Below are 27,489 nucleotides of genomic sequence, written 5' to 3'. Positions count from 1 at the left end.
CTGTTGGGGATTAGCGACCTCACGTACCCGAGTGCTCCTGGGGAGTTCTGTTACCCGCAAGGAGGGTGGGTGGGACAGGATTCTCTGCCTCTGGCTTGCCTTAGCCGGCCGGCCAGAGTGGAGTCGTTAGAGCTATAAGCTCCAGGGGTGGAAGTGAAATATGCATAAGACGCGAGTTGGCACAGTGGCTGTTAACAGCCACTGGGTAGAAAGCGGCGCACACCTCTCGACACCCCTGAGCCGCTCACACCGGTGTTGCCCTTGAGCCATCCTAGATGTCGCTTTTTGTGGGGGCCCATCTTGTGAGGGCGAGTCACCGTCTGCCGGAAATAAAATTGCATACCGTTTTATTAGGCAGGCGTCCGGTTTTTTACCCCATAGCTCAGTTCTTAGTCCATCGCTTTCACCCAATAACCTAGTTCATTTTAGATTCCATCAACTCTCAATAGTCCTTACGCCCTGGCGGGTGCTGCCTCTGCGTGCGTCCCATGACACGGGCAAGGGCAGCCTCCGCTCGGTGTACCCCTTACATTTCATTAAAGTGTCAAAAGGGCCTCTACGTGTTGGCTTCGGCTCCGCGCACGCCTCCCAAAGGTCCGGAACACCATTGTTCCGTGATGGGAAAGACATATTAATAATAATATTTATTTGAAATAACCTTGTTGACAATATATATATATATCCTGTGGCCCCACACTAGGCTATGCCTGTGACGTGGCAGCCGAGTTTTCAATTTGTAAGCAAAAGGTTAAGAAGAAACTAATCTAATAAACTAATAATTAAGGAAATTATGAAATTCAAAGAAAGAAAAAAGGAATGAAAAAATGGTGCGTGTGTATGTGTGTGTGTGTTTGCGTGTGTGTGTGCGAGTGTGTGTAAGGCGTAAGGCTACAGAGATGGATATCATGTGAGGGATTAGGTGATGACCTTCAACAGCATCTCAGTTCGAATATAGTTAAGATCTTTCAACCAGTTCTTAATTATGAGTTTTGCTTCAAGAGGAGACTTTTCAGATATGTTGCATGCCTTTACTACTGAATTGTAAATATACGGATGCAGGAAGTTAGGAAAACGCCTCGCGAATGTGGTTTTTACGATGGGCGTAGGAATTCTAAAGACTCGATTACGGATTAGGGTAATATATTCTTCAGAGTTTATAGTTTTTTGATGCACGTGAGTTGCAACTCGTAGGATTAATAATTGCCTGACACTAAGAACATCCGCGTCTTTATAAAGGGAAACAGTCGGAAACAACCCGGGTTTCCCGAGCATGACCTTGAGCACAAACCTTTGGGTCCTTTCGAGAGGCAGTAGTGCAGAGCTAGTGGAGCCACCCCACACACCAATGCAGTATGATAGGATGGATTCACAAATCGAAGTGTATACAAGCTTAAGCAACTCCCTCGTAGCAGAATTTCGTAGCAGCTTCATAATGAATACAACCTTTCGGACTCTAGCAGACAACAATTCGATGTGCTTTTTGAAATTAAGATTTTCATCAAGCGTAATGCCCAGGTACTTTACGGTGGTACAATTACTAACCACATCGAAAACTCTACTCGAGTGAATAGCTGGGTCATCCTCTGCACTGCCACAAGAAAGCTTGAGATCTGGTCGCGAGCTGGGGGCAGAAGAGGCCGTTTTATGAAAACATAAGTATTTTGTTTTTGAAATATTAAGTGAAAGCAGGTTGTCAGCGAGCCACTTGGCAATCACAGTCAAACCTGTCTCTGCTACCGCGAAGCAACGAGCCCAGGAGACATCGTGAAACAGCAGAGCAGTGTCGTCTGCGTAGCAGATAATTTCTGCCTGACTGACGGGTAGAGAGATTAAGTCATTGAGGTAGATCAGAAATAGAGTGGGACCGAGGACGCTTCCCTGTGGCACACCGAAGGTTATCGGGGCTGAATCACTGACTAAAGTGCCGAGTCTTACACACTGCTTCCGGTTTGTAAGGTAGCTTTGGAACCAGTTCCATGCGATACCGCGAATGCCTAACAGTTCAAGCTTCCTTAGCAAAATCGGGATTGAGACAGTGTCAAACGCCTTGGCCAGATCTAGGAAGATTCCCACGCAGGATTCTCCTCTGTCAAGATAGGACGAGACAAGGTTAACCAGTAAGGTGGCGGCTTGTTCAGAAGATCTCTTTTTCCGAAAGCCATATTGTCTTTGAGAGAGTAGGTGTTCTGATTCAAGGAAGTTGATTAGTTGATTATTAATAATCTTTTCCAGTATTTTAGACAGACTGCTGAGAAGAGAAATAGGGCGATAATTCCCGGGGAGGCTCTTGTCACCTCCTTTATGAACGGGAACTACTGCAGCTACTTTCCAGCACTCCGGAAAAGAACCCGATGATATGCTGAGGTTAAAAATATGTACAAGTGGTTTGACGATATAGTTTTTTAGGATTTTTAAAATACGAGTGTTTAGTTTATCAATGCCGGACGCGCAATCAGGGTTTAAGGACATGATTAATTTTTCTACTTCAGTATCGTCGGTAGGATTTAAGAACATTGATCGAAGAGGGGAGTTTGTTAAGGCTATTTCAGTCGCAAGTGTGGCCTCACTCTTGTTTTTTTCAGAGAGTATAACATTTGCTAGGTTTTTGCCCACTGAGGAGAAGAATTCATTGGTGTAATTTAGGGAGTCAGAAAAATTAGGCTTGATGGTGGCTAGTTCATGGGGTGTATGCCTATCCCGATTTAGGTGAGATATGTCTCTAATAATTCTCCAAAGTTTCCTCGGGTGTTTTTTATTATCCAAAAGTTGTTTCCGGTCATAATCATCCTTGGTTTTTCGTAAAATGCTTATATAAAAATTTCTATATCTAGTATAAGTTATTTTGGCTATTTCATTATGGGGGTGTTTCCTGTGATTGATATGTAGTTTGTCCTTAACTCTAGAGCATTTAATCTTTTATAAAGATGAAAAATATTGTATTCAAAATCGTCAAAGAACGTACACGGGTCTCGCGTTTGTGTCAAAATACTTTTGAAATCGTAATCTCCTTTCCTCTTACACCTTTATTTGCGGGACATTGCTGCGGTTGTATTGAAGAAGTTTGCGCAAAGCTTTAGAGCGCAAAGCATTAATATTATCAGTGGTATTAAACGGTACAAAGGTGCGCGTGAGAGCTCAATCCTATCGGACACAATAACTAATCCGATGTATGTCCAAGACACGACGACCCCGATTCCGCTGAGGGCCCGCAGCTCTCGATCATAAGTGTTTTATTACCCCGCTCCACATTCCCATTTTGCATGAGAGTACTACACTGAAAATATGTTCAATAAGCTCTCTCTAATCTCGAGTACCTACCCTATAACAAACAGAGATTAACGAAAAAATCGCAGGATTAGGATTACTCGATATTTTCGGGACCTCTACCCGTTTGTTGGTACGGTTTTTCGCGAATTCTATTTAAGCACGGATGGGTCGCCATAGATACCAACTGGATCCCATTGAAAAGATTTACCTTCCTTCTATATCGTCAGTTGTGAATAGCTAATTCGACAAACGAAGCTAGGATCTGATTTAATAAAGTAATATCAAGTGGTTTTATAATGTTGTATCTTTTTCATCACACTCGCTCAGTAAATGTGGAATTGCACGCAGGCTTAGCGGGAGTAATAGCGTTTAAAAGCGTTTTTCCTAGGGAGTAATGAAGTTTCTAGTACCATAATTAACAGTTTTTTGTCTTTATACTTCATTTTTGTATCGCAAGTGTGATGAAAAACATTGTGTGTAACTCGAGTCTATAAAGCGCTCCGGCAAGCCGTCGCGATTATACTTACTCTCGTTTGCAATATTTAACTTACGCCCCATGTTGCACAAAGTACTATATTTTACCATTAATTGTTCTAGAGAGTTTCATCTGTTAATACAATATTTCTTGATGTGTATTATTGAGCGGCATCGTCTTTTAGACTAAGCTCGTTAAATAAAGATTTAAAAAAAATCTGGTAATACAAATATTACTTTTAAAAGGATTTTCTGCATTGGGTAGACAAGTGAAAAACTTACTCAATATTATTTTAATGGGTTTACCTAACCTAAACAATCGCCTTTAAGCCTTGCAAATTGCAACCCACTGCAGTGCACGGCTAACTTTCTTTTTTTTTTTCTTATAATATATTAAAGTACTGATCGACGCACGCAGCTCGCATTTATACAAAACATGTACTGCAGGTGGTTTCATTTTATCGTATCAGCGCACATGTCGTCAAGTAAATTGTATGATCCGCTCAACGCGAGCGAAGAGCGTAGGTACTAATGCGAGCCAGCGTCGCGTGAATCCCGGATATCGTAATGAGCTTATCGATAACACTATAATGACTACATGCTTGATTCGGTTCAATTTTCACGCCTACTGATTCTGTTGCGATTTGTATTAGCAATCTCTTATAATTAAAAGGAATAAGGATTATACGTTTCTACGGAAAACTCCGTTCTGAAAGCAGAATCAGAACAATTACCGGAAAACACTTATCCGTACCGGCACCGAACAAATAGGCAAGGGAAAAAATTATCTCTATCTAGCTAATTGTCGACGGATCAAAGTGGGGGGCGCTAGGTAAATCCGACCCGTGATATTTTTATTTTTCAGTACAAGTGGAGCCGGGTGGGGCGAGCCGCGGGCGCTATTCGCAATTGTTGTTATTACAAAGAGATTGCCGCTGAGCCGGCTCACGACTCGAGAATTTTTCACCGAATTAATTCTAACAGGCCATAATTGCCATTTTTATAACACCGACGGCACTAAGAAGTCTTCAAGAACTTGACGGAGATGCCCTACAACAAATTCATACTTAAACTTCGAGAGGCCTTATATACCTAAAAACAGAAGTATTGTAGTATTTCTCTCGTAAGTACCTTTGTTTCGATAAAATGGTTTAGCAAAAATAAAAAAACCGGTCAAGTGCGAGTCGGACTCGCGTTCCAAGGGTTCCGTACATAAGTCCGACTCACGCTTGACTGCACATTTCTAATAGGTGTTCCTGACATCTATAGGTAAAGTACTATTTAGTGTATTTTTTCAAAATTTTAGGCCCAGTAGTTTCAGAGATAAAGGGGGGAGAATGGTCGGACAGACAGACAGACGCACGAGTGATCCTATAAGGGTTCCGTTTTTTCCTTTTGAGGTACGGAACCCTAAAAAATACGTTCATAATATGAATGTATCACAAACAGTATTTGTGTAGGTATCAGAATTATTTAAAAAACATAGATTATCAAAAAAAAAATATTTTCGAGAAGTGGATTCAGGATTTCAAAGAATTTTCTCTGATAAAACAGCTTAGGTAGGTACTCTACTTCGACCACTAACTTAAATTAATAAGAACTTACCTATAAAAACAAAGATCTGGTGATGAGCGTAGCGGAGAAGCATAGATATGGACACCGTCTGTAAGAAAAAATATTATACTTTACAAAATATTCACAAGGATCCAATATAATTCTAAGACATTTTTTCAATACGTTATTTAGAAGTTAATTTTGACACCAATCATTTCAAAGGGTGTACAGTACCCAGCTGCAAAAGTGCATTTATAATGCGTCCATGTCCATGCAATTTTGCAGCTTTTGACAGAGACTCGGATTAAAATTATAGACGTCAAAGTTGACAGCTACATTTTTAAGCGACTAACATTTCAGTAAACATTAACGTGGGAACCATTTTGCCAGAATAGCCTCTAATAAGCTGGCCCCAATTTCACCACGGTGACAGGTGCGACAATTGTAAAATCACTGTTGCTGACGTCACAGGCATCCATGGGCTACGGTTACCACTTACCATCGGGCGGGCCGTATTCCTGTTTGCCACCATCATTGTTTTATTAAAAAAAACTTTATTATATCGGAAAAAAACAGATATTTCTTTTGCGAAGTTTCTGACAATTGTCAAGATTTAGAAGAATTGTAGGTAATTCTTGACAGGTAATGAGTTATATGTCGGAATTTCGTGACAATTGTAGTGTTTCTTGTGACAATTGTCATAAACTTAGCAAGAGAAATATCTGTTTTTTTCCGATATAATAAAGTTTTTTTTAATAAAACAATGATGGTGGCAAACAGGAATACGGCCCGCCCGATGGTAAGCGGTAACCGTAGCCCATGGATGCCTGTGACGTCAGCAACAGTGATGTTTTACAATTGTCGCACCTGTCACCGTGGTGAAATTGGAGCCTGATATTCACATTTTCGACATTTTAATTTCACAAAATCATTTCCGTTAATTGTAAAACAATATAATAAAACTCCACTGCAATAAAAGACCAAATAACCGTAAGGGGGAGGTTGACCGCAGACAATTAAATTGAACGCATACCGGAGGATTCCAGAGACTTTCGTAGCAAAACGTCGCTGCATAAGGCAATATTTAGGTATCGTACTGTTACTTAAATGGATTCAATCTGCACTAAGCGTTTCGTTAATGAAATTCAATCGCCGATGCGGCCCGGGGAGCAAATGATGTGGCGAAAAGATTGATAGCGCCCCGGCGACGCCGACCCTACCTCTACGTACGTGATTCTACGCAATGGCTGCGAATTGAACTTTCATAAGAAACGCTCCGCACTATAACTAATTCCTGTTTGCCGGGTGCTTACTATGGGACTTTAAATATAAGGATCGATTATACAACTTAGAATTAACTACTACTAGTGGCTCTGTGAGCTGTAGACCTCGCGAGCAGAGCTTGAAATAACATGGTGCTAAGCTTTAAATACACCGTGTTTTTTTTTATTTCCGTTAATTTCAAGGGTGCATTCCTGAGCTTAAATCAAGTAACTTTCTCAAAGACACCGATGTTCTAATTAAGTCCATTTCGGAGATAATCCATAATTTATTTTTTTACTATAAGGCCTCTACAAGCGTGTACACTTGCCTTAGGGCCGGCTTACATATTGATTAGTGTTTAGAATGAGTTCATACATTTGCTACTAAACTTAAGTACAATCTCGGTCGATTGATGTACGAAATGACATTGATATGTCACAGATTTCAATTGTTTGGTTGAGTTAAATGTAATGCCCGTGTTACAACAACGCTATATGCTACATTTAATTACTTTTTAAACAAAAAAAAAACAAATAAGAAAACAAAAAGAATTTTTTTTTTTTAAATTAACTATGCCTGTTAGTTCTTATAAACGTACTTAACTATACCCCGAAGTTAACGGAATTCAATAAAAACACGGTGTATAGTAAATTAAAGAAAAACAATACGAAATTTATGTGTAAAAAAATACAAAAAGTTATAATATCCCAGCATACAATTACTGGGGATCGAACCCAGACCCTCTGTGCAAACAGAAAAAGCGAACGTTTACAAACTGAGCCAAATAGTTCTTAGATGGGTTGACGAAATTTAGCTACTCCTTCTCAAATTAAAATTAGTTAAAATTAAATATCTAAATACCGCCTAAACCAGCGATAATTTTTTTCTGCATTTTTTGCTATTAACTCTGTAAACATGTTTCAAAAAGAAAAAAGTCTTATGATATCGATACGACTATTTGTTTAGGCGCCAGGTATCACGACTCCGCCATTTTTTAAAATTTCCAAAAACCGGATTGACAAAAAAATTTTATTTAGTCATAAAATTCGGTCACAAAATTTCACGAGAATCGGTTAAGAATTGCGACCTGTAGAGGAGAACATCCGGACATACGAAAGCAAAATGCCCGAGTCAAAACGTAGACCTTCGCTTCGCTTCGGTCAATTAGAAGTATTAGAACAAATTAAATGATTTTCAGAAAATATTTTAATTTGTTTTTATTTCAAGTAGACACACTACTATATAAATTATAAACTGAAATGAATGTCATATACTAAGAAAAAGTGACCAAGGCCTCCAGTGCTCCAGGCTGGAATCGAACCATCGGTATCACCTGAGATGATCCAGTTAGAAGGTTGAACCATACTGTTCTACCTTGCGGATGGCCAGGGGGCGCCATAAGCCTTCAGTAAGAAAAGAAGTGCATATACTTGGAAAAATTCGACCTATGCCGCTGTGGCCCGGTGGCCGACTGGCACAGGCACCTGCCGCGATAGCAGAGGACGCTGGTTCGATTCCAGCCTGGGGCGCTGGAGGCCTTGGTCACTTTTTCTTAGTATATGACATTCATTTCAGTTTAGAATTAACTACTTTGGACTACAACTTCTTAGAATTAGGTATCTATGTAATATGAATTAGCTAGTTTATAAAGTATAACTAAAACGTTCGTGTAAGAACTTATCGGCGATATGCGAGTTTAATCCTGACAGTGGTGTATTAATAAAGCCCCAAGCGCTAGTTGATCAACACCAGTCAACCAAAAGCAGCACGCCCAGAAAATGGCGGCCGGCAATTTGTCCATGCCCAGGTGCAATATGTAAGTTTTCGCAGTGAAAGTATTTTCGTTGGACGGGAGCACTGCAGTGCGAAGAGCAACCCGACGGAGCGTGGTCCAGCAAGCAATGGGCCGGACGTAATCCAGCCAACGGCAAGTTAGTTTTCTGTTTTACGGCCACCGTAAAGTAAAAAGCTCGCGTAGTTAATATTAAAACCGCCGCGGTTAATATGTGGGCTCCTGCTTTTATTATCGCCCCCAACGGTGATCGATCAGCCGCTACCTAGAGTACTTTGTTGTTTCCAAAACTCGCAAGTTCGAAATTGTTGCCCGATTGCTACGGTGTTTCCTTGATGAAGCACTATGAACGACATAACTTCAACCCGTTTAACCTTTGAGTGAACGCTTACTAGTTTCTTATTAACGAAACCATTTTACCGTAGCTGTTTAAACCTTGTTTTGACATATACATTTGATTACGAACTGTATATAATGATTTTCAAAAACTTAATAGATACGTTTTAGTTGCCTATTTCTAGTAAAGAGATATTATTAAATCTCTTTCACTATTATTACGTATGCATTTCGATCTGGTAGCTAGTTCGTTTCAAATTCACGAAATACGAAATTTATTGCATACTGGTAATGTTGAATTCTGTGCTCACTGAAAATATGTAATAACACCTACCCGTTCCGGAGTCAATACACAATTCCACGAATGGATGGATTATTACATTATTAGCGTCGAGTTCATCTCATTATTGATGGATCTACATCAAACTAATTAATACAGCGCCATAGCTAATGCCTCGAACAGTAACCTTTATTTTTCTCGTACCAATTTCATCAAATTGGAAATGCGAAGTGAAGAATCGCGCGCTGGAATTTATCCATAGCATAGTTTACTTTGACGTTTTAATTTGTCGTGTTAGAGCAAACTCGCTTTATTAAAATATGGCAGGACTTTATTTGAACGGTGATGAGCAAATAAATAGTCGGATGACAGAGCATGGAATTCCTCAAATTCATTTTGTGCTTTGACATCACTCATGACATGAAACCGGAGATGTTTTACGCAATACGTGCGGCGTTTGACAATTGATTAATGCAATTTCTCTGCTCGGTGACGGTCGGCCAATCGGGTTTGCCGCCTAACGTATTGAGGTGAGCTACGAGCGGTGGCAGATATAATGCGTTAGTGGCGCAAAATTTAATAGTTATCGATTCGGGATTGGATTGCATTGTCAGCAACGGGTAGAAAAAGGGACACAGTAAATATTGTATATGTACATATGTAACTACACTAACTACCTTTGTTATTGATGTAGTTACATATAACGTATACCGACCGATGAAATTCTTCTTGTAGGTATTGTAAGTAAATGAAGTATCCAAAGGGTTAGTACACATACTATTGTACAAATAACCTACTAGTTATTCTAGTTTAATGGATTGAAAATATATTGAGTTATTGAGTTTTCACTTCTGTCGGCACTCCCGGAGTGCAACCCGTTTTTTTTTATCTCGTGGCTATGTTATAACTGTCTAAGTTATAATATAGCCACGAGTTAGTTATAATATATCTCTCTATCACTGTTGCATATTCAAGCGATAAAGGGGCAGATAACTAAATTTCGATTTTCGCGTTTACCGGTAGGCCCTTGTTAACAAACCGCCTTGATGCATCAATGTCATATTTTATTGTCTGTGAAAACTTGTCAAAAAACAGTTTAAGGCACAGTATGTATAAGTTAGTCTATGAATTTACTAGAGTCGGTAGTGCTGCACTCTGGCGGCAGAACATTGCAGTAATATCCCCTATTAGGCATTATTATAAAGATTTATTTCAAACATAATATTAAACGTGTACCTAATTCAAATAAACGCCAAATTAATGTTAAATTCCACAACTCAATTCAAGAAGTTAAAATACATGACTCAAAAAATGTTTTCCTACAAAATATCCACAAATGAATAAGTACCTAATCATCAAATTAATTGAATTAAACAGTAAAACCGATCATACGATTACGTTTAATACGCTTTCTTCACTTAACTATAATGTTTGCACGGTTAATTAAGACACATTTTTGACGTAGTCCTTTCAGGGTCATTTTAATTTTAATTATTTTAGCCACTTTATATGCTATCCAACCCTTCAAAGTCACCACTATTGACTATCCATTATTTATAATCGTAGCCATACCTTACAAAAGCACGTCTAAAAGCCCCAAACTTTTCTTATACTTATAAAAACACATGCTCGTATCGTATCAGCGTTGCGTCAGAGGTGGAATTTGGAGCCGTAATAAAGTTTGAAAGGGCTGTAAAAGAGCAATAACTGTAACTCGGGGAGAGCGCCGTGATTTTAGTGGCGGTGCAGGGCCGCGCCTAGCGATACCTATTAATTGATCTGGTACCCGTGCTGGCATGTGCTACTGGCTAAATTACACGGTATGATTGTTTTTTTTTTCAGTTTTAAAGGAGTGTGGGCAAATTGGCCTATATTCTAAGGTTGTTCTAAATACTAAATCTTAATGGCAGGTGGGACTAATCTTAGTGTGGAAAAAGTTATCGCCGCAAAAAGTAATGTGAGTTGAAACGTGACTGTATAGTTTTTTTCGATACTAAGTTCCTGTGTCGCAGATCATAAAGGTTCTGTTATTGTGGATGATTTTGTGTCACGATATTTTAGTTTTTTATTCGTTTTCTTATGATTTTTTTGTGTCATAAAACTTTTTTTAAACAGAAATTTGACAAGTCTCGCCATAAAAAAATGGAGTATATAAAAAAACCTATCCAATGGTATGTCGCTTTTCTTATTGGTTCATAGGCCAGTGTCCATACAAATTTGCCCATCCTCTTTTAATAAGAAAAATAATATATTATCTGCTGTTACCTATCCTTGTTTCGTACAAAGTGTTTGTTACTTATTTATTATACTATTGTTTACTTGTATGTGACTTCATTCGTTTTATTGACCTTCCAAATTTCTAGACCTATACCCACAAGCTTGATGCGTCTAATTAGAAGCTTCAATCGCACAAAGCTAGCCTCTGGAAGCCTTTCTCACATGGATGTTAGACGTAGTAGCAACTAAGGCTACGTTGCCGCACGCTAACGCACTAGTGGCGTCAGATTAATTAACAGGTATCGTCTCAAAGCTTTGCTGTCGCATTGAAGGTTACCATATAGGTTATTGGAAAGCATTTAATCTAGGTATACCTATAATATTCCCATTACTTAGAAGACAGTACAAACAACGTATTGTCTAAACTAAATAATTAAAAGTAGCTCCACTACAAATCTATTTGTTGAAAACCCATTATTGGCCTGAGGCCGTGACAATGGGATTGAAAGTTTTTGACGACTATTACGAAGATTATCAGAGCTCTACAGGCGAATTCAATTCATATCACAAAATAATTTATATACCGACTCCATTTGGCTGTATTTTCGTTATATATTTTGTGATTCACTTAATTAAATTTAATAATAAATCAAAACGAAATTGTATTGACACATATTAGCCCTAAAATCTGATGATGTTTTTTTTTGTAAGTATGTACTTCTGCTGCGAAATGAACCACATTCAAATTCGATATCGATAATTTTCTTCTTTCTATATACCGTTTGATATTTTAACTCCCGACGCAAGAAGATGGGTGCTATAATTCCGATATGTGAATGAGTGTCCTTTGGCATCGTAGCCATACTCGTAATGAGAATGTTTCAGTGTACATTTCGTTTTCAGTTGAATTCCACTTAAAGGAAGAAAAGGGGGTATTCTCTACCTACACAACATTTGACGCTAGTTTGTGCTATGATGGAACTAATAACAACAAACTAATAATTTCTGACAAGTTCTTTCTCATGATATTTTTCTATTAACTGCGTTTTGGAACACTCGTCAGTGGGAACAGTCATCATGTGTACAAACAAACGAAATCTCACTCGCCCTAAACGAATAGTACCGTCTCCGTTGCGTCGTTGTAGGTAAAATATAAGAAACAAGACTGACGTCGCCATCTATCGTAGCTGAATACTGTTATGTGTTGCATAAACACAAGGGCAGATAAGACTCGACGCTAAGTCCAGAGTACCGCTATTGCGCACTAGGTGGCGCTTACCACAAAGGACTTCGCCGCTTCTCTTCGCATCAAACCTATGTACCCAAAAACTTTCACTACTCGGCTCGAGATGGCGTTAATATCAAAATTCAACTAAACTCATCCGGAATTTTGACCACATAACCCTTTGGTGCCTATGGACATAATTTAGTGTCAGTGGCTATGTGCGAAGTTGGTGGTGGGGGAAATACAAGCGACGCCAACGCAACTTTATATATGTCCCACACCCACTAGGGCGGCCCTACAGTCATGCGCGGAGCGAATAGGGACCGTGCGCGTTGGAGGGTCTGCCATCTTGTGCCCTGAATCGGAAACATATGTGCACAGTCATGTACATTGCCAAAACAAGTGCTACCATCTACCGTTCTCGTAGGTACGTTTCCTTGTGCATAGTAGGTTCTGCCATCCTGTGGACTACATAAATAGGAAGCATAAACATCACATTTACGCCTCGCACCAAAAATCTGACGGCTCCTATGCTGCCCCCTATAGTTCATGCACGCCCTCTATTACGCAAGATTCAAACATTAACGGCTGTATTCCCAAGGATTAACATACAAAAAGTTGCGCAATGAAAATAGGGCCAGCCGGGGAAATCCAAAGATAAGATACGACTAAAATACGAATCTTGAAATACGAAGATATTTCACTATTTTATTCTTAAAACTTTAATTGTGACCTTTTACACAAGTAGGCAATTTTAAAGATGTTTGCCTACCTATTGCGAAGTCTGGTCTTGGTTTCGCTGTTTGTTAAATAAAATTCTTCCATAAAGGTCACCTCACACTAAATAATATTTGAATATGGTACTTACAAACACAAGCATGATGAAAAACGCTGCAATATAGGAGCTCCGGGCCGTCAGCATCGAAACAAAGCGGTAGTGCTCGCCGGTTATCACATTCCTGTTGATAAAACATGACATTTCATCATTTTATCCATTCGGCGTATTCGGCCACATTGCCGAATATTTGTCATTCGGCCGAACACCAAATACTTATCAAGTTATCACACCTAGTTTTAGAGAAAAATTGCACTGTTACAACCATTATATTTAGGGAATATAGCCGGTAAAACAACTTTGTCAGTAGAAAAAGGCGCGAAATTAAAATTTTCTTTGGAACGTAAACCCTTCGCGTCTCTATTTTTAACCGACTTCCAAATCCCAAAGGAAGAGGTTATCAATTCGATTGTATGTTTTTTTTAATGCTTTTTTCTACTGACGGAACTAGATTGACAGGGTTTGTTTAAAATGTTTTCTTGGAAAATTGATAAAAAATAAATGAAGAGTTTTTGCAAATAACTTTAATTTTATCATAGGATTTATAGGCTAGATTTGCCTGACCACATTACTACTGTCTACTACTATTGAGCATTGAGCAGTAATAGTTAAATTTTAACAAACGCTGTCCTTTATAGGCGAACAGTTTTCATAATAAATGTGTACTCAAAATGCACATAATTATGTTTTGCCGAATATTTAGCCGCTTAAGACTTGACCAACGCCATATTCGGCCGCTGAAGACTTGACAAACGCCATATGCAAGTCGGAAGTACCCAGAAACCCACCCAGAACGAATCTTGTAAAATTGTAAAGGGGTCTCAAGTGACGATCTTCACTAGGATCTTGAGACAAAGTTGTGCATAAGTCACGATATTATTTATAACACAGCCGAATTAGGACAAAGGTATCTCGTAAAGCCCCGAAATTTGGTATGTATGTTAATAAAATTAGAAATTCCAATATCATGTCCAAATCATTTGACTTTTGAAGACCTGGAGGAACTGCCACCATCTTGGAATATGTGTTTATCCTGAAGAATTTTGCTTTTTAATCTGAATCGAAGCATTCTCTGAATATATGGTCTTGGGCAATAACTTATAAATCTTATAATTTAATAACACACACACACATAAAAGTACTAAACACATTTTTTTGAGAAAACACTAAAAAAATCGAGGCTTTTCGTTAATTACCTTCTAGGAGAGATTCTTTCCAGGAGACAATATAAAACTTGGGAGATTACGTATACTCCAATAGGTATCAACTTTTTACCCGACTGCAGAGACGCCTTGCTCAGATAAAGAGGAATCCAACGATACGTCGTTTAAAGAAATCCGTCCATTATTAGGATAATCAGACTAATTACCCTACTTTTTGGTCATAGTGAACCTTGTACGAATGCACGAAGGTTGATATTGGTCTGTAGCCGCGCGCGTCATAGACGTTATTGTCAATCAAACAGTTACCGTAATAATAAATGGAAGTAGATTTCGTATTTTCTAAAGTTGTATCAATATAATTGTAGGTGTAGTTGTCTCAATAGAGAATCTATCCTGGAAAATTATTAACCAAAAACCTCACTTGTTCAAGTGCTTTCTTTAAGTTCCATAGAGTGCATAGATTCAGAGTAAAAGGAGAATTTCTCCAGTTTGAAACACATTTTCCAAGATGGCGGCAGTTCCTCGAGGTCCCCAAGCGTCAAATTATGATCTCTATGCCTCTATGATTAGGGCCTCTATTTAAAAACATACCTAGTAAATTTCAGGACTGTCCACGAGACTGCATCATTTGTCCTAGTTCGATTGTATTATTAATTGATGAATCAACTATTTCTTGTTATTATTCTGTCCCATCAGCCAGGTAACAATTAAATAGTATCACAGTTTTTTAGAGGAACTCTTGTACCGCGTCACATTATTGTGCTTGGTAGATGACCCATTGAGGAAAGGGCTTACTACCACAAAAACGCATGTTTGTATAATTGCCATAAAACTAGGATTTAAAGAGTGACTCAGGCGACTGTAACCATGGGAAAGAGTGACAAGAAAAAGTTGATTTACCCAAATATATCGTAACTTTACGCACAACTTCGTCTCAAGATCCTAACGGAGCTCGTCACTTGAGACCCCTTTACAAGATTCGTTCCGCGTGAGTTTCTGGGCTATTCCGACCTGCATATGGCGTGGATCAAGTCTTTGGATTGTGTTATTACCTCAAATAGCCCTTGTTGTCCTCCTGCTCGGCCAAAGACTTAATGGACGCCATCAGCAGATCGTCATAGCCGAGAAACTCGTCAAGGACGAATCTCGAGAAGGGATCGCCGAAGCACTCGTCTTTGCTGGGGTCTAGCGTGACGATTTTCACTGGGATCTTGAGACGCAGGCGCGCGTTGGGCGAGAGCCGCAGGAAACCGTACTCGAGTGAGTATTCCAATATGTAGTCGTCATCTAAGAACAAATAAAGTACCTACCTAAGTGAAATATCATGAGTTCATGACATACGATTTCAAGCTAACATGTTCATTTCCATTATACATTTATAACCATACCCCGGGATTTGGGGTGCGGCAATGTTTAATGTTATACTTCTGAATTGTGCCCTTATAAAATAAATATCAGGAGACTTGAATCTACATCATACCAAAGACATATGTAACATCGTATAAGACGTATAAAGTCTAAGGAAAAAACGTGCCTCGGAATTCAAGTAAAAGTCATTCTCGAATAGATGTCGCACACACCTTTAGCCTATCCTCAGCTAGATGGCGTGACGACACTGTTTCATATTTAACAATTTTAACACATAGATATCAGTGAATGAACATGGCTCAAAATGATATAAAAATAATAAAATCATTTATCCATATATACACATTTTTTGATAACTTTATGCGTTTTCATTTTGAGTTTTAGTCCTGTGTCGATAGATGGCAGTAACTTTACAGTGACTACAAAATTTACAATGACAGGACCCCTCTATACTATCTATTCTTTTTGATCATACTAAAGTTTCGTCAAAAAATTTAACTGAAACCACTTTTTCCCTATGTTTGCTGTGGCTACATGAATCTGACATTTAGAGAGATCGTCTAAGATTTTTTATGTATTACATGTCATAAACTCATAAAGATGATATAATGATACATAACTGAAGATACATAATAATATACCTTTTGATGAATCATTTGAGGCTCCTTCATCCAGAGATTCCTGCAAGAAAACAAACATCTTAACAAATACAAATAATTTATTGAATAAAGTATAGTACAGTGGTTGCTGTTACAGACTTAACAATACGAGTATCTACACAATTTTTGAAATAGTACCCTCTTAATGCAGAAGAATTGTATTGTTATTCCGTATCTGACAGTTGACAGCTCGTCTATTAGCACAGAATAAATAATAGTAGGTACTACCGTACAGAAAGGACACTTCCTACAAACCCGAAGTTTGACAGCAGTTCAGGGTCGAATCCCTTTCGACTATTTAGGATTGTTAAAATTCAAGTGATTATCTTATCTGTGGTCGTAAAGGAAGTCAAGTGGTGCCAACCCTAATAATTGCTCGGGGCAATGCTGAGCCGAACGGTGCCGAGTTCGACCGAAGTCAGGAGTGTCTCCCCACTGCTATTCTATTAGTCCTATCAGACATATGTAACTTCATATAAGATGAATAAAGTCTAAGGAAAAAACGTGCCTCGGAAATCAAGAAAAAGTCATTCTCGGATAGATGGCGCAGACACCTTATTTGGCCTATGGTCGGCTAGATGGTGTTGACGACACCGTTTCATATTTAACAATTTTAACACATAGATATCAGTGAATGAACATGGGTCAAAATGATATAAAAATAATAAAATCATTTATCCATATATATACATTTTTTTGATAATTTTATACGTTTTCATTTTGAGTTTTAGTCGTGTGTCGATAGATGGCAGTAAATTTACTGTGACTACAAAATTCACTATGACAGGACCCCTCTATACTATCTATTCTCTTTGGTCCTATTAAAGTGTCATTCTATGGAACTTGCTAACTATGTAAACAAACCGTCATATTGAAATTGTCTCTGAATGATGAATTTACTAGTGATATTTGTTTACATAGCAAGTTCCTTAGAATGACACATTAGGTATTAACCGTAGTTGTACATAAAACGGTCAATTTAACAGTTAGATTTGATAAAATTAGCATTTTACGTCACTATTAACCTACATACGTTTTATATTAGCATAAAATACATATATTAAATGATTACTTTTTTTACATAAAACGTATTTAATCTACTCATAAGTCTCATAACGTCACGCCCCAGTAATTCTAAGGTAATAGCAGAGCTTAGAGACTTTATACATCTCTAAGTAATTGTAATACTTTAGTTTGATGTTTTTTTTGCTTGTAAGTATGTAAATTCCATGTTGTCGTGTAAAAGTGCCCTTGGGGCATATTTGCTGTGTACATATTCAGGATGGACAACCTCTATACAGCACCGGGTTTTTCGTGTGCCTTTTTTATATTTTCCTTTTTAGATTTATATGTGTAAAATCTGTCACCTACAGTTATTTATGACTTCTAAACGTAAAATCATACTTTTCGGGCCGCTGTCTCCACAAAAGTACAATTATTAAAGCATAATAAAATCATCTCAGGGATATTTCTTAATATTTAATGCCGCCACATCAAGTTATTAGTTTCTTTAAATATTTTCTAAGGGCTTATAATACGTTTTTAATACCATATTGGTGGAAAACGAGCATAGGGCCCGTCTGATGGTAAGCACTCACCATAGCCTATGGACGCCTGCAACTCAAGAGGTGTTACATTTTATTTATGCTTTCTACTCTACTTTTGTGACAACAACTGCGGTCAGTCAAGTCCACTTCTGCATCACTGAAATCCCACTAATCAACTTGTTCCTCACCTCTAAAACTTTCTCTCTGTCAAGGTCTTCCACCAGACCCATAATCCCATCCCAAATCGATGATGAAGGCTCTACATCCTCTCCGGAAACTATTGTAGCATTGAGATCAGCATCGTCTGGATCCTCTTTTTGGACCGGAGCGGTATCCGCCTTTTCAGACTTGGGTTTAACATAGGCAGTCTCCAGAATACGCTCCCGGAGACCATCATCACTCTCATAACGGATAGCAGTTAGGTTGCCAAAGTCTGTGCCATCAGCAAGAAACTCATCACGGTTGATTTCATTGTTAGTTGAAGACTCAATATTGATGAACCTGAAAAGTGAATACAAATTATGTAAAAACAACAACTTTAACAAGACCCATGGTGGTCTAATGAGTTTGAGACAGCATGTCTTTTTATTAGAGCTTGGAAAACAATTGCTACTTCAGGACTTATTACCTCACAAAGAAATTGCAAGTGAAAGTAGGTATGGGTAGGTCACCAAAGTCACTGGGAAAGTTATGAATTACTGTAATCAGTGAAACAACCAGTAGCTAACATGAATACTTGAGCTCATCCCCCAAAAGGTCAACTTTAGTCGTTGAGATATTGCTTATGGCAGCTACCTTAATATATGAATGTTGGTCTCATTTGATGCCTCAGCTTTATCAAAAATATTTATAAAATAGTGTCACATATGTAATACATTTCTAATTTCGCATCTATTGTACAATGTAAATTGTACAAATAAGATGAGGAGACTTCAGGCAAGTTTGAAATAGCTGACAATATCACTACAAGTCCTCCCAGATACGACTAACTGCCCGATTCGAACTTTAAGATATGTCAATTAATAGATCTAGTAACGATATGGATTAGATGTGTCAGTGTCAAAAAGTGACTTTTTTATTTGAAGAACCGTCACATATCTGATCCATAGCCTTTGCCAAAGGGCAAGCAGACAAAGAATACAAAAGATGGGAGATAATAGAGAGATAATGTGCAACTGTTCTTTGATCTGTAAATAAAGGCTATTTTATTTATTTATTTTATCTAATCCATATCGTTTCTATATCTATTAATTGACATATCTTAAAGTTAGAATCGGGCTGTAAGGCAAAAACATTGTATAGCAATATGCTTTCCTGTGTATCATGTTCATACAATTTTTTAACCTATGAATTTGAATTTATTTACAAGTGGCGCTTCATTTTAAGAAACTGAGTGTTAAAAAAGGAAATCCAGATGTTAATGAAATAGCAATAAATAATAACCTTTGAAATGTTCTTAAACAATACAGTTTCACTGTATTAATTATTGCAAAAATCTCAACATAGCAATGACATTGAAATACAATTGCAACCTTCTGAGTTAACTCTAATAGGCTTAAACAAAATCACTTAAATGTCAAGGTTGTCTTGCAAACATTTGCAAACTTGAGTACTGGTGAACTTGGATAAATGATTGTTTGATTTGAGAGGTGCCAAGCATCTTATGTAGAAAAAAAATTTGTAAACCTAACATAATATTCACAACAAAATACGTCTTAATGTTTTGTTTGTGTGTGGTGACCACAAATTGTGGGGTCAAACCTCAGTTGTACCGGATAGAGCACATAATAAGTCATACTGGATAGAGCATAAAATAAATACTTAAAATTTGGTCAAAATCCTGATCATATACAGGCAAGAGATTAAACTAACAACACTCTAACAAGAGTTTGTAGATATAGAGGTTCTAATTAATTGTTAACATTACAGTAAACAATTGTAGAAACAATTAAACATAAAATAATAATATCTATCACTCACCCTTCAGTATGTAAAATGCCCAATGTTGGGATATCATCCTTGTCTTTTTTCAATTTACTCTCCTTAGCATAACTCTGCTCAATACTGTAGTCATGAGCTGGATTCCTTAATATTTCCACCCGCAGTATGCCATCTCTTGGCCATGAGTCCTTCACATGGTTCAAACAGGTTGTTGGTGTCCTCGAAAATGCTATATGAATGTAAGCAAGCACGAAGAAAGCCACAATTGCTTTCAAGAGCACCAGGAACTCGAAGAACCTCCTTACTGGCCTCGGAAATGTCCTTGCATAGGCCACAGCAAACTTAAAAAACAAAGCGTGAAACAGCCTTTCTCTTACATTGAATAAAGGGTTTTGATTATTATTCCTATTACGATTCATTGTGGCATTCAATATTGGCCCTCCTGGCAGCAAGTTGTTCTCAGGATTCACTCCAGGTGGCAAGTTATTCATTATCTGGGGGCCTCCTGCATTACTCATGGCTTCAGCTTTAGTGTACTGGATGGTAAACGCACTATCTCAAACGCATTTTACGCATGCCACCTAAAAGAAGAAATAATAGTAGAACACTTCACATATTAACCTCCTGTCACTGTTAGAGGACGTAGGTCCAAAAGTTGCCAAATGCGTGGTACAATAACATCGATCGAATCTATGTTTGTTGTCAGGTTTCGTTAATTTTATTAATGACGTTGGAATCGGTATCAACAAAAAATATCCATAATCGAAACAGAAGGGACTGACCTCCGTTTAGAAAAACAGTTTTCAAGATGATAAATACAATTTTTTTAATCAAGGCATGTATTTTAGGGACACACAGCTTTATCGGACGAATAACACTAATTTCAAGTAATAAAAATCCTTAGACAATTCACTTTCTAGTGAGAAAATATGGATAAGTATGTGAAACTGTCAAATTCTTGACATGTCATTGGATACGGGTTGAGAAGATTTTGGATCTTGACCATGGAATGGAATGTTTTTAAATAACCATAGACAGATTTGTTTACTTTCACTAACAAAAAATACTACCATTTTAGATTTCGCTACAGACAAATTTCAGTTGGCCAACATTACAAGTAAAATAAATAAAATACCGTAAATATTAAAATGAAAGAAAACCTTAAGAAAACGTACTTTATAATTTTAGTTGATTTAAGGAAAATAAATTATCGATTTTGACTATTAAAAATTATCATTAAAAGTAGATGAAAGTAGCCAAGAATGTGTTTATCGTGATTCAGAGGCGTACCGCTAGATGGCGTTTGTAGACTTAATGACCGTAATGTCCTAATGTCGAAATAGTCCGGTGGCCGGCTGCATGAAACAAACCTCATCAAAAAATAGAATATACCTACCCTGTAGAGGTACCTGACATTTAGTAGCTTCCAACGCACTTGGTCGGCCTAGGCTTAACCTGGCAGATTTTGTACAAACGGCAAAAACGTTGGACAAAAATTCATCAAAAAAAACCTCATCGAAAAATAGAATGCAACTTGTATGGTAGGATACCTGACCTTGAGGACAGTAAAAAAAAATTGGTCGGCCTCACCTTAGCCTGGCAGTTTTTGCAGTCCGACCAGATTTATTGGGTCACGTGAGAGCTACAATTTACCTCATCGAAAAATAGAATGAAACAAACGGATTATAATAGCTAAAATAAGCCTGTTGACGTATGTCTTGGTCGGCCTCACCTTAACCTGGCAGTTTTTGCAGTCCGACCAAATTTATAAAAAAATCATCAAAATTTTTTTATCGAAAAATCGTATGAAACTGGTATGGTACGATGGCTGCCTTTGAGGACAGTAAAAAAAAAGTGGTCGGCCAAATCCTGTGTTGGCAGGTTCCTGTGTCCGACCAATTTTGTGTTACCACGTGAGAGCTACAATTTTACCTCATCGAAAAATAGAATGAAACAAACGGATTATAATAGCTAAAATAAGCCTGTTGACGTATGTCTTGGTCGGCCTCACCTTAACCTGGCAGTTTTTGCAGTCCGACCAAATTTATACAAAAATCATCAAATTTTTTTATCGCAAAATCGTATGAAACTTGTATGGTACAATAGCTGCCTTTGAGGACAGTAAAAAAAAAGTGGTCGGCCAAATCCTGTGTTGGCAGGTTCCTGTGTCCGACCAATTTTGTGGTACCACGTGAGAGCTACAATTTTACCTCATCGAAAAATAGAATGAAACAAACGGATTATAATAGCTAAAATAAGCCTGTTGACGTATGTCTTGGTCGGCCTCACCTTAGCCAGGCAGTTTTTGCAGTCCGACCACATTTATAAAGAATAATAATTTCTATATTGAAAATATGGTTTCTTCGCAGCTTGAACTTAACTTAATAATGCTAACTGAAAAAAGTCATAAGTAAATGAGCCCATGGAGGTCTTAGAGGGCTTTAAAAAAAAAGAAAACATTCAGTTCAAATTTTATTCATAAATCTATCTAATATCTAAATAACGTTTTCTAACTACTGACGTGGTTTCAGAGTAACACTTACGTTGAGATGATGTCTCACAGATGTCAAAAATAAAAAGGTTTTCATCGATTTTTGACAAGTTTTGAATCGTATATCCTACTTTTCCACTACAGATAGAATGAGGAGGCTTAACTGCGACACGAAAATGATTTTTTAGTATTTAAGTTTTTTATTATTGTATATATATGTTAGTTTGTAAGGTATGTATCTATGGGCCTTAGTAGCCTGAAAATAAATGCTTTGATTGATTGATTGATTGATTAACTGACATTTTATCACGCCAGGTGGCGCCTCCATAGTGGAGTTGCTGTCACTGTCAAATCAGATGTCAAAACTTGGTGGTAACTAGTGGGAATAACCCTTTTATTGTTAATAATTACTGTTAATCATAATCATCTTCGCAGTCGAAGTCTGACGAACTTTCCCTAGACTCCGACTTATCTATTGTTATTTCTTCGACTCGCAAAGGCGTTATGTGTCCTTCAGACCATTTGATCTTATACATTTCATCTCTTAATGTCCAGCCACAATGTGTTGCATCAAATTTGATGCAAGTGGATTCTGCCGCACACTGCCACATTGAATTTATGAAAGCCGTCCGTAACAAGCCATACGTCAACAGGTTTATTTTAGCTATTATAATCCGTTTTTTTTTCATCCTATTTTCGATGAGGTAAATTGTAGCTGTCACGTGGTACCACAAATTTGGTCGGACTGCAAAAACTGCCAGGCTACGGTGAGGCCGACCAAGCCATACGTCAACAGGTTTATTTTAGGTATTATAATCCGTTGGTTACATTCTATTTTTCGATGAGGTAAATTGTAGCTCTCACGTGGTACCACAAAATTGGTCGGACACAGGAACCTGCCAACACAGGATTTGGCCGACCACTTTTTTTTTTACTGTCCTCAAAGGCAGCTATCGTACCATACAAGTTTCATACGATTTTTCGATAAAAAAATTTTTAATGATTTTTTTATAAATTTGGTCGGACTGCAAAAACTGCCAGGTTAAGGTGAGGCCGACCAAGACATACGTCAACAGGCTTATTTTAGCTATTATAATCCGTTTGTTTCATTCTATTTTTCGATGAGGTAAATTGTAGCTCTCACGTGGTACCACAAAATTGGACGGACACAGGAACCTGCCAACACAGGATTTGGCCGACCACTTTTTTTTTTACTGTCCTCAAAGGCAGCTATCGTACCATACAAGTTTCATACGATTTTTCGATAAAATTTTTTTGATGTTTTTTTTATAAATTTGGTCGGACTGCAAAAACTGCCAGGTTAAGGTGAGGCCGACCAAGACATATGTCAACAGGCTTATTTTAGCTATTATAATCCGTTTGTTTCATTCTATTTTTCGATGAGGTAAATTGTAGCTCTCACGTGACCCAATAAATCTGGTCGGACTGCAAAAACTGCCAGGCTAAGGTGAGGCCGACCAATTTTTTTTTACTGTCCTCAAGGTCAGGTATCCTACCATACAAGTTTTATTCTATTTTTCGATGAGGTTTTTTTTGATGAATTTTTGTCCAACGTTTTTGCCATTTGTACAAAATCTGCCAGGTTAAGCCTAGGCCGACCAAGTGCGTTGGAAGCTACTAAATGTCAGGTACCTCTACAGGGTAGGTATATTCTATTTTTTGATGAGGTTTGTTTCATGCAGCCGGCCACCGGACTAAAAATTTGAAAACAAAACTCAGCTCAGCCACCATGTCAGTCAAATCAACAAAGTTTATATTTATCTGATAATTGTGACAGTAGGTATAACAACAACAATGAGACAATTTCGCACCTAAAACGGAACTAATCTCTGATGCTACACACTTGGTAAGCCTTCATTGTTATAAATTCCCATCAGTTATCTAGATCAGCGTAGATACCTAGAGTTTTTGACCTAAGGGCTACAGCTAGGCCTTGGGCACCATTATCAACTATTATTATTATTAGTTATTAATTAATAATTACTATAGAAAAACAATGAAATTGTCGCAATTGCAACCTGTACCACGCGACCAAAACGTCGTAACCGCCGTAAAAATTCATGGCGCAATATAAGTACCTACCTACTGGTTCTTTGTGCTGGTTCTAGACGTAGTAATAATAGTTAAATATTTGGCTGGTGTATGTTATCCTTAGGGTAGGATTTTAAGGGTACACAAGCGGACCCTAGGAACTAAGATTCCAGATAAAACCAAAATAGATTAAGGAGGAAAAACTTTTTAATGGATGCCTGCGGCTATCGTGAATTAACATCCTCGTTTGCAAAATTTCACTTACTACTACTTTCTACTTACTTTTCCTCGTTGCACAATGTAGATACTTACTATTTTTGCTTCTTTGTAGTGGTAGGTACCATCGCCCACACTGTTAACTGTACATCGGTGGACCTTATGCCTTTTGTAATAATGTCCACCCATGTACAGTAAGGAGTGCTGCTGTTTGTACCTAGCCTAGCCTATAGGACAATGTGAAAACGCTCTAATTACTCAAGTGGCACCTTCTATCTAACCACGTTAACTAAGTACAATGTATGGACTGTTTGGCTTTCTTAGATACCTACCTATCCTCCTGAGTCCCTGAGTCCTTTATAAAGGATTTAAAGACCGAAAATTAAAAAAATAATTTATTCATAAGAGCCGAGAGTCCTTTAGGAAGGTTTAATATTTCGCACTTAAAAATCAGGCGATGGTGGCGTGATCCTGAGAGCCAATCGCTTACCAATAATCCAAAATATATCTATCTCTCTTTTACAAACGCTATTTTTAGTAAAAAACTAATATTCTCGTCAATTCGCCGCCAGGTGTCCAGCAAGATGTCTGGTCGCCCAGATGGAAGGAAGTTTAATCCCAAATTTTCTACTCAATCCTGTTTGTTTGTGTCTAATCATTTATGTTATCAGTTAATATTTTGTATTTTAATTCTAATGCTGTTATTATTTTTGTCGCAAGTTTGATATCATAAGTACAATTACGTTTAAAATTTATATGTATTTTATAAGGCCCTTTCGGACTATGTTAATAAAGACCTCACACTAGATTAAAACAAGGTACTTTGCGGAATCTAAGTTCAATTTCAATTTATTTATTTAATAAAGATAACAATGATCTTATTTTTGTTAGTATATAAGTACTTACTTAAAAATAATGTTAGTACTTAAAAGCTAAATTTGACTTTACATTTAAAATTATTTAATTAATTACAGGACTACACACATGATCAGCAATCATCTTTAGGATGCTGTTTGGGCTGTCCCTTGTTCTGCTCAACAGAGACGCTGCTTTTTTGCGCAAAATGGCTGCAAATCCATCTATGCGTGACTCCGCGAACATGGTTGATGCGCTGCAGAATTTGGGCAGGCCAATCAGCATCCTAAAGGCATTGTTGTACTGCACCCTAATCGCATTGTACGACTTTTGGGTATATCGGACCCACAGGCTGCCAGTGTAAAAAGACTAGCAGTATGACTTGAATAATGTGATTTTCACTGCATTTGAACACTTAGCAAATGCAGTGAAAATCATGTTCGCCCTCACGTACAATGCTCTTCGCTCTCTTTCCATATCGGCATCGTCCTTCAGATCGTCAGTAACAATGTGCCCGAAATATTTGAAGCGAGTGACTCTCGTGAGGGCGATGCCGTTTAATTGGACGGGAGGTATAATTGTGGGATACTTGTTTCCAGCCTTGAAAATCATTATCTCACTCTTTTTCCCGTTATACAACATTGCATAATGCAATTAGATATTAACATACAAAGAAAAGTTATTTTATTTGTAATTACTCAAATATGTAAACAAAAAGTTATTAATGCAAAGATATACCTACCTTGTAAAAACATATTATAATGTGAGACATAGTCTGATTTTGCTACATCAGTTTTTTACTGACGTAAGTACATAAATAAAGTTTTTGATGTGTTTTTAACAGAGGAGTTCTGTAACTTTTGTTATTTTTAAATATAAAAACATTAATAAGCCCTTTGGTTAAATTTTCTGTTTCAAAAAGATACCTGATCCCATACAAAATTACACATTTTAGCAATCAAAGCGAATAATTTTAGTCGCATAAACGCCGAGAGGCGTTTATAAAGACCAAATAAGTTTTAATTAAAAACAAGCTTTAAATATTCCCCATAGAGTATAAAATCAACTTTGTTCTAGCAAAAAACCGACACGTTAATTTTAAACCTTAAATCAAACGATAGAAGTTCAGTGGGCGCAGCACGGTTCCATTTTTATCGTCTATCACTATGCGCGTCCCTTTCGCACTTACATATACTTGTTAGAACGTGACAGGCATGGTGACAAGGGATAAAAACGCGACCGTGCTAAGCCGCCAGGACTCAACGCTTATGTCTTTATAAAGGACTCTCGGCTTTTATGCCAACATATTTATTTTTTTATCGGGACTAGGAAGCTATAGTATGTATTAAGCTTTATTCAAAGCTACATTGCCTATTTCGAAAACTTATTCAAAATTCTGAACTGAATAGGTGATTTTGACAAAAATGAAATCCAAATTCTCAAAGGATATTTTTTCACAGCTTTAATTCCTACGCGAAGGAGCAGCCATTAATTTTACGGATTATTTGTAATACAATAGGGGACTTTTATGCCCGGACACAGCGTGAACATTATGAAGGATCATTGTGTGAGCACTGTGCACACGTCAGACAAAACCTTTACAGAACCATAAGGTTGACTGACAGCTAAATTGTGCGAGACTCCTTAGGGTTTTTTTTTAATTCTATAAAGTTTGAGCTTTGGCTGGGACGGAATGACATGGTGAAACGATTCGTTAACATTAATGGTGTTCACGTGTGATTTAATGGCAAGTTGATTGAGTTGTTATGTTGTTATTCACTAACGAGCTAACAGGTTTCTGGAATAGCCTATATTTTATAGCGTAGTCAGTGAGCGCGAAAACGGTTAATTGTGGTTTGGGTCAAATAACTACATATCTTATGTATAGACAGATAGCGATCTAAGGAATAGTGGAATAATTAAGAGTAGGATTTTGCCGTATGTCATGGACATG

General features: G+C 37.6%; 2 protein-coding genes across 2 annotated transcripts in view; both read right to left on the bottom strand.

Annotated features, from left to right (window-relative positions):
• The window catches only part of LOC134798193 (membralin), a 131,030-nt gene extending 110,101 nt beyond the window's left edge, over positions 1-20,929 (bottom strand). The window contains exons 1-7 of the mRNA XM_063770553.1: positions 20,704-20,929; positions 19,961-20,502; positions 18,169-18,481; positions 16,416-16,455; positions 15,459-15,693; positions 13,277-13,367; positions 5,347-5,404 (exon numbers count right to left, since the gene is read on the bottom strand). Of these exons, the coding sequence (XP_063626623.1) occupies positions 5,347-5,404; positions 13,277-13,367; positions 15,459-15,693; positions 16,416-16,455; positions 18,169-18,481; positions 19,961-20,439 (1,216 nt within the window). The 5' untranslated portion in view covers positions 20,440-20,502; positions 20,704-20,929. The remainder of the gene's footprint in view (positions 1-5,346; positions 5,405-13,276; positions 13,368-15,458; positions 15,694-16,415; positions 16,456-18,168; positions 18,482-19,960; positions 20,503-20,703) is intronic.
• The window catches only part of LOC134798204 (growth arrest-specific protein 1-like), a 454,209-nt gene that overhangs the window by 323,932 nt on the left and 102,788 nt on the right, over positions 1-27,489 (bottom strand). The window lies entirely within an intron of this gene.

Source organism: Cydia splendana, chromosome 16, assembly GCF_910591565.1.
Source record: "Cydia splendana chromosome 16, ilCydSple1.2, whole genome shotgun sequence".
In the NCBI taxonomy this organism is placed as follows: Eukaryota; Metazoa; Arthropoda; class Insecta; order Lepidoptera; family Tortricidae; genus Cydia; species Cydia splendana.
The sequence above is the reverse complement of the archived record's forward strand: the minus strand, read 5'-3'. Positions and strand labels throughout refer to the sequence as shown.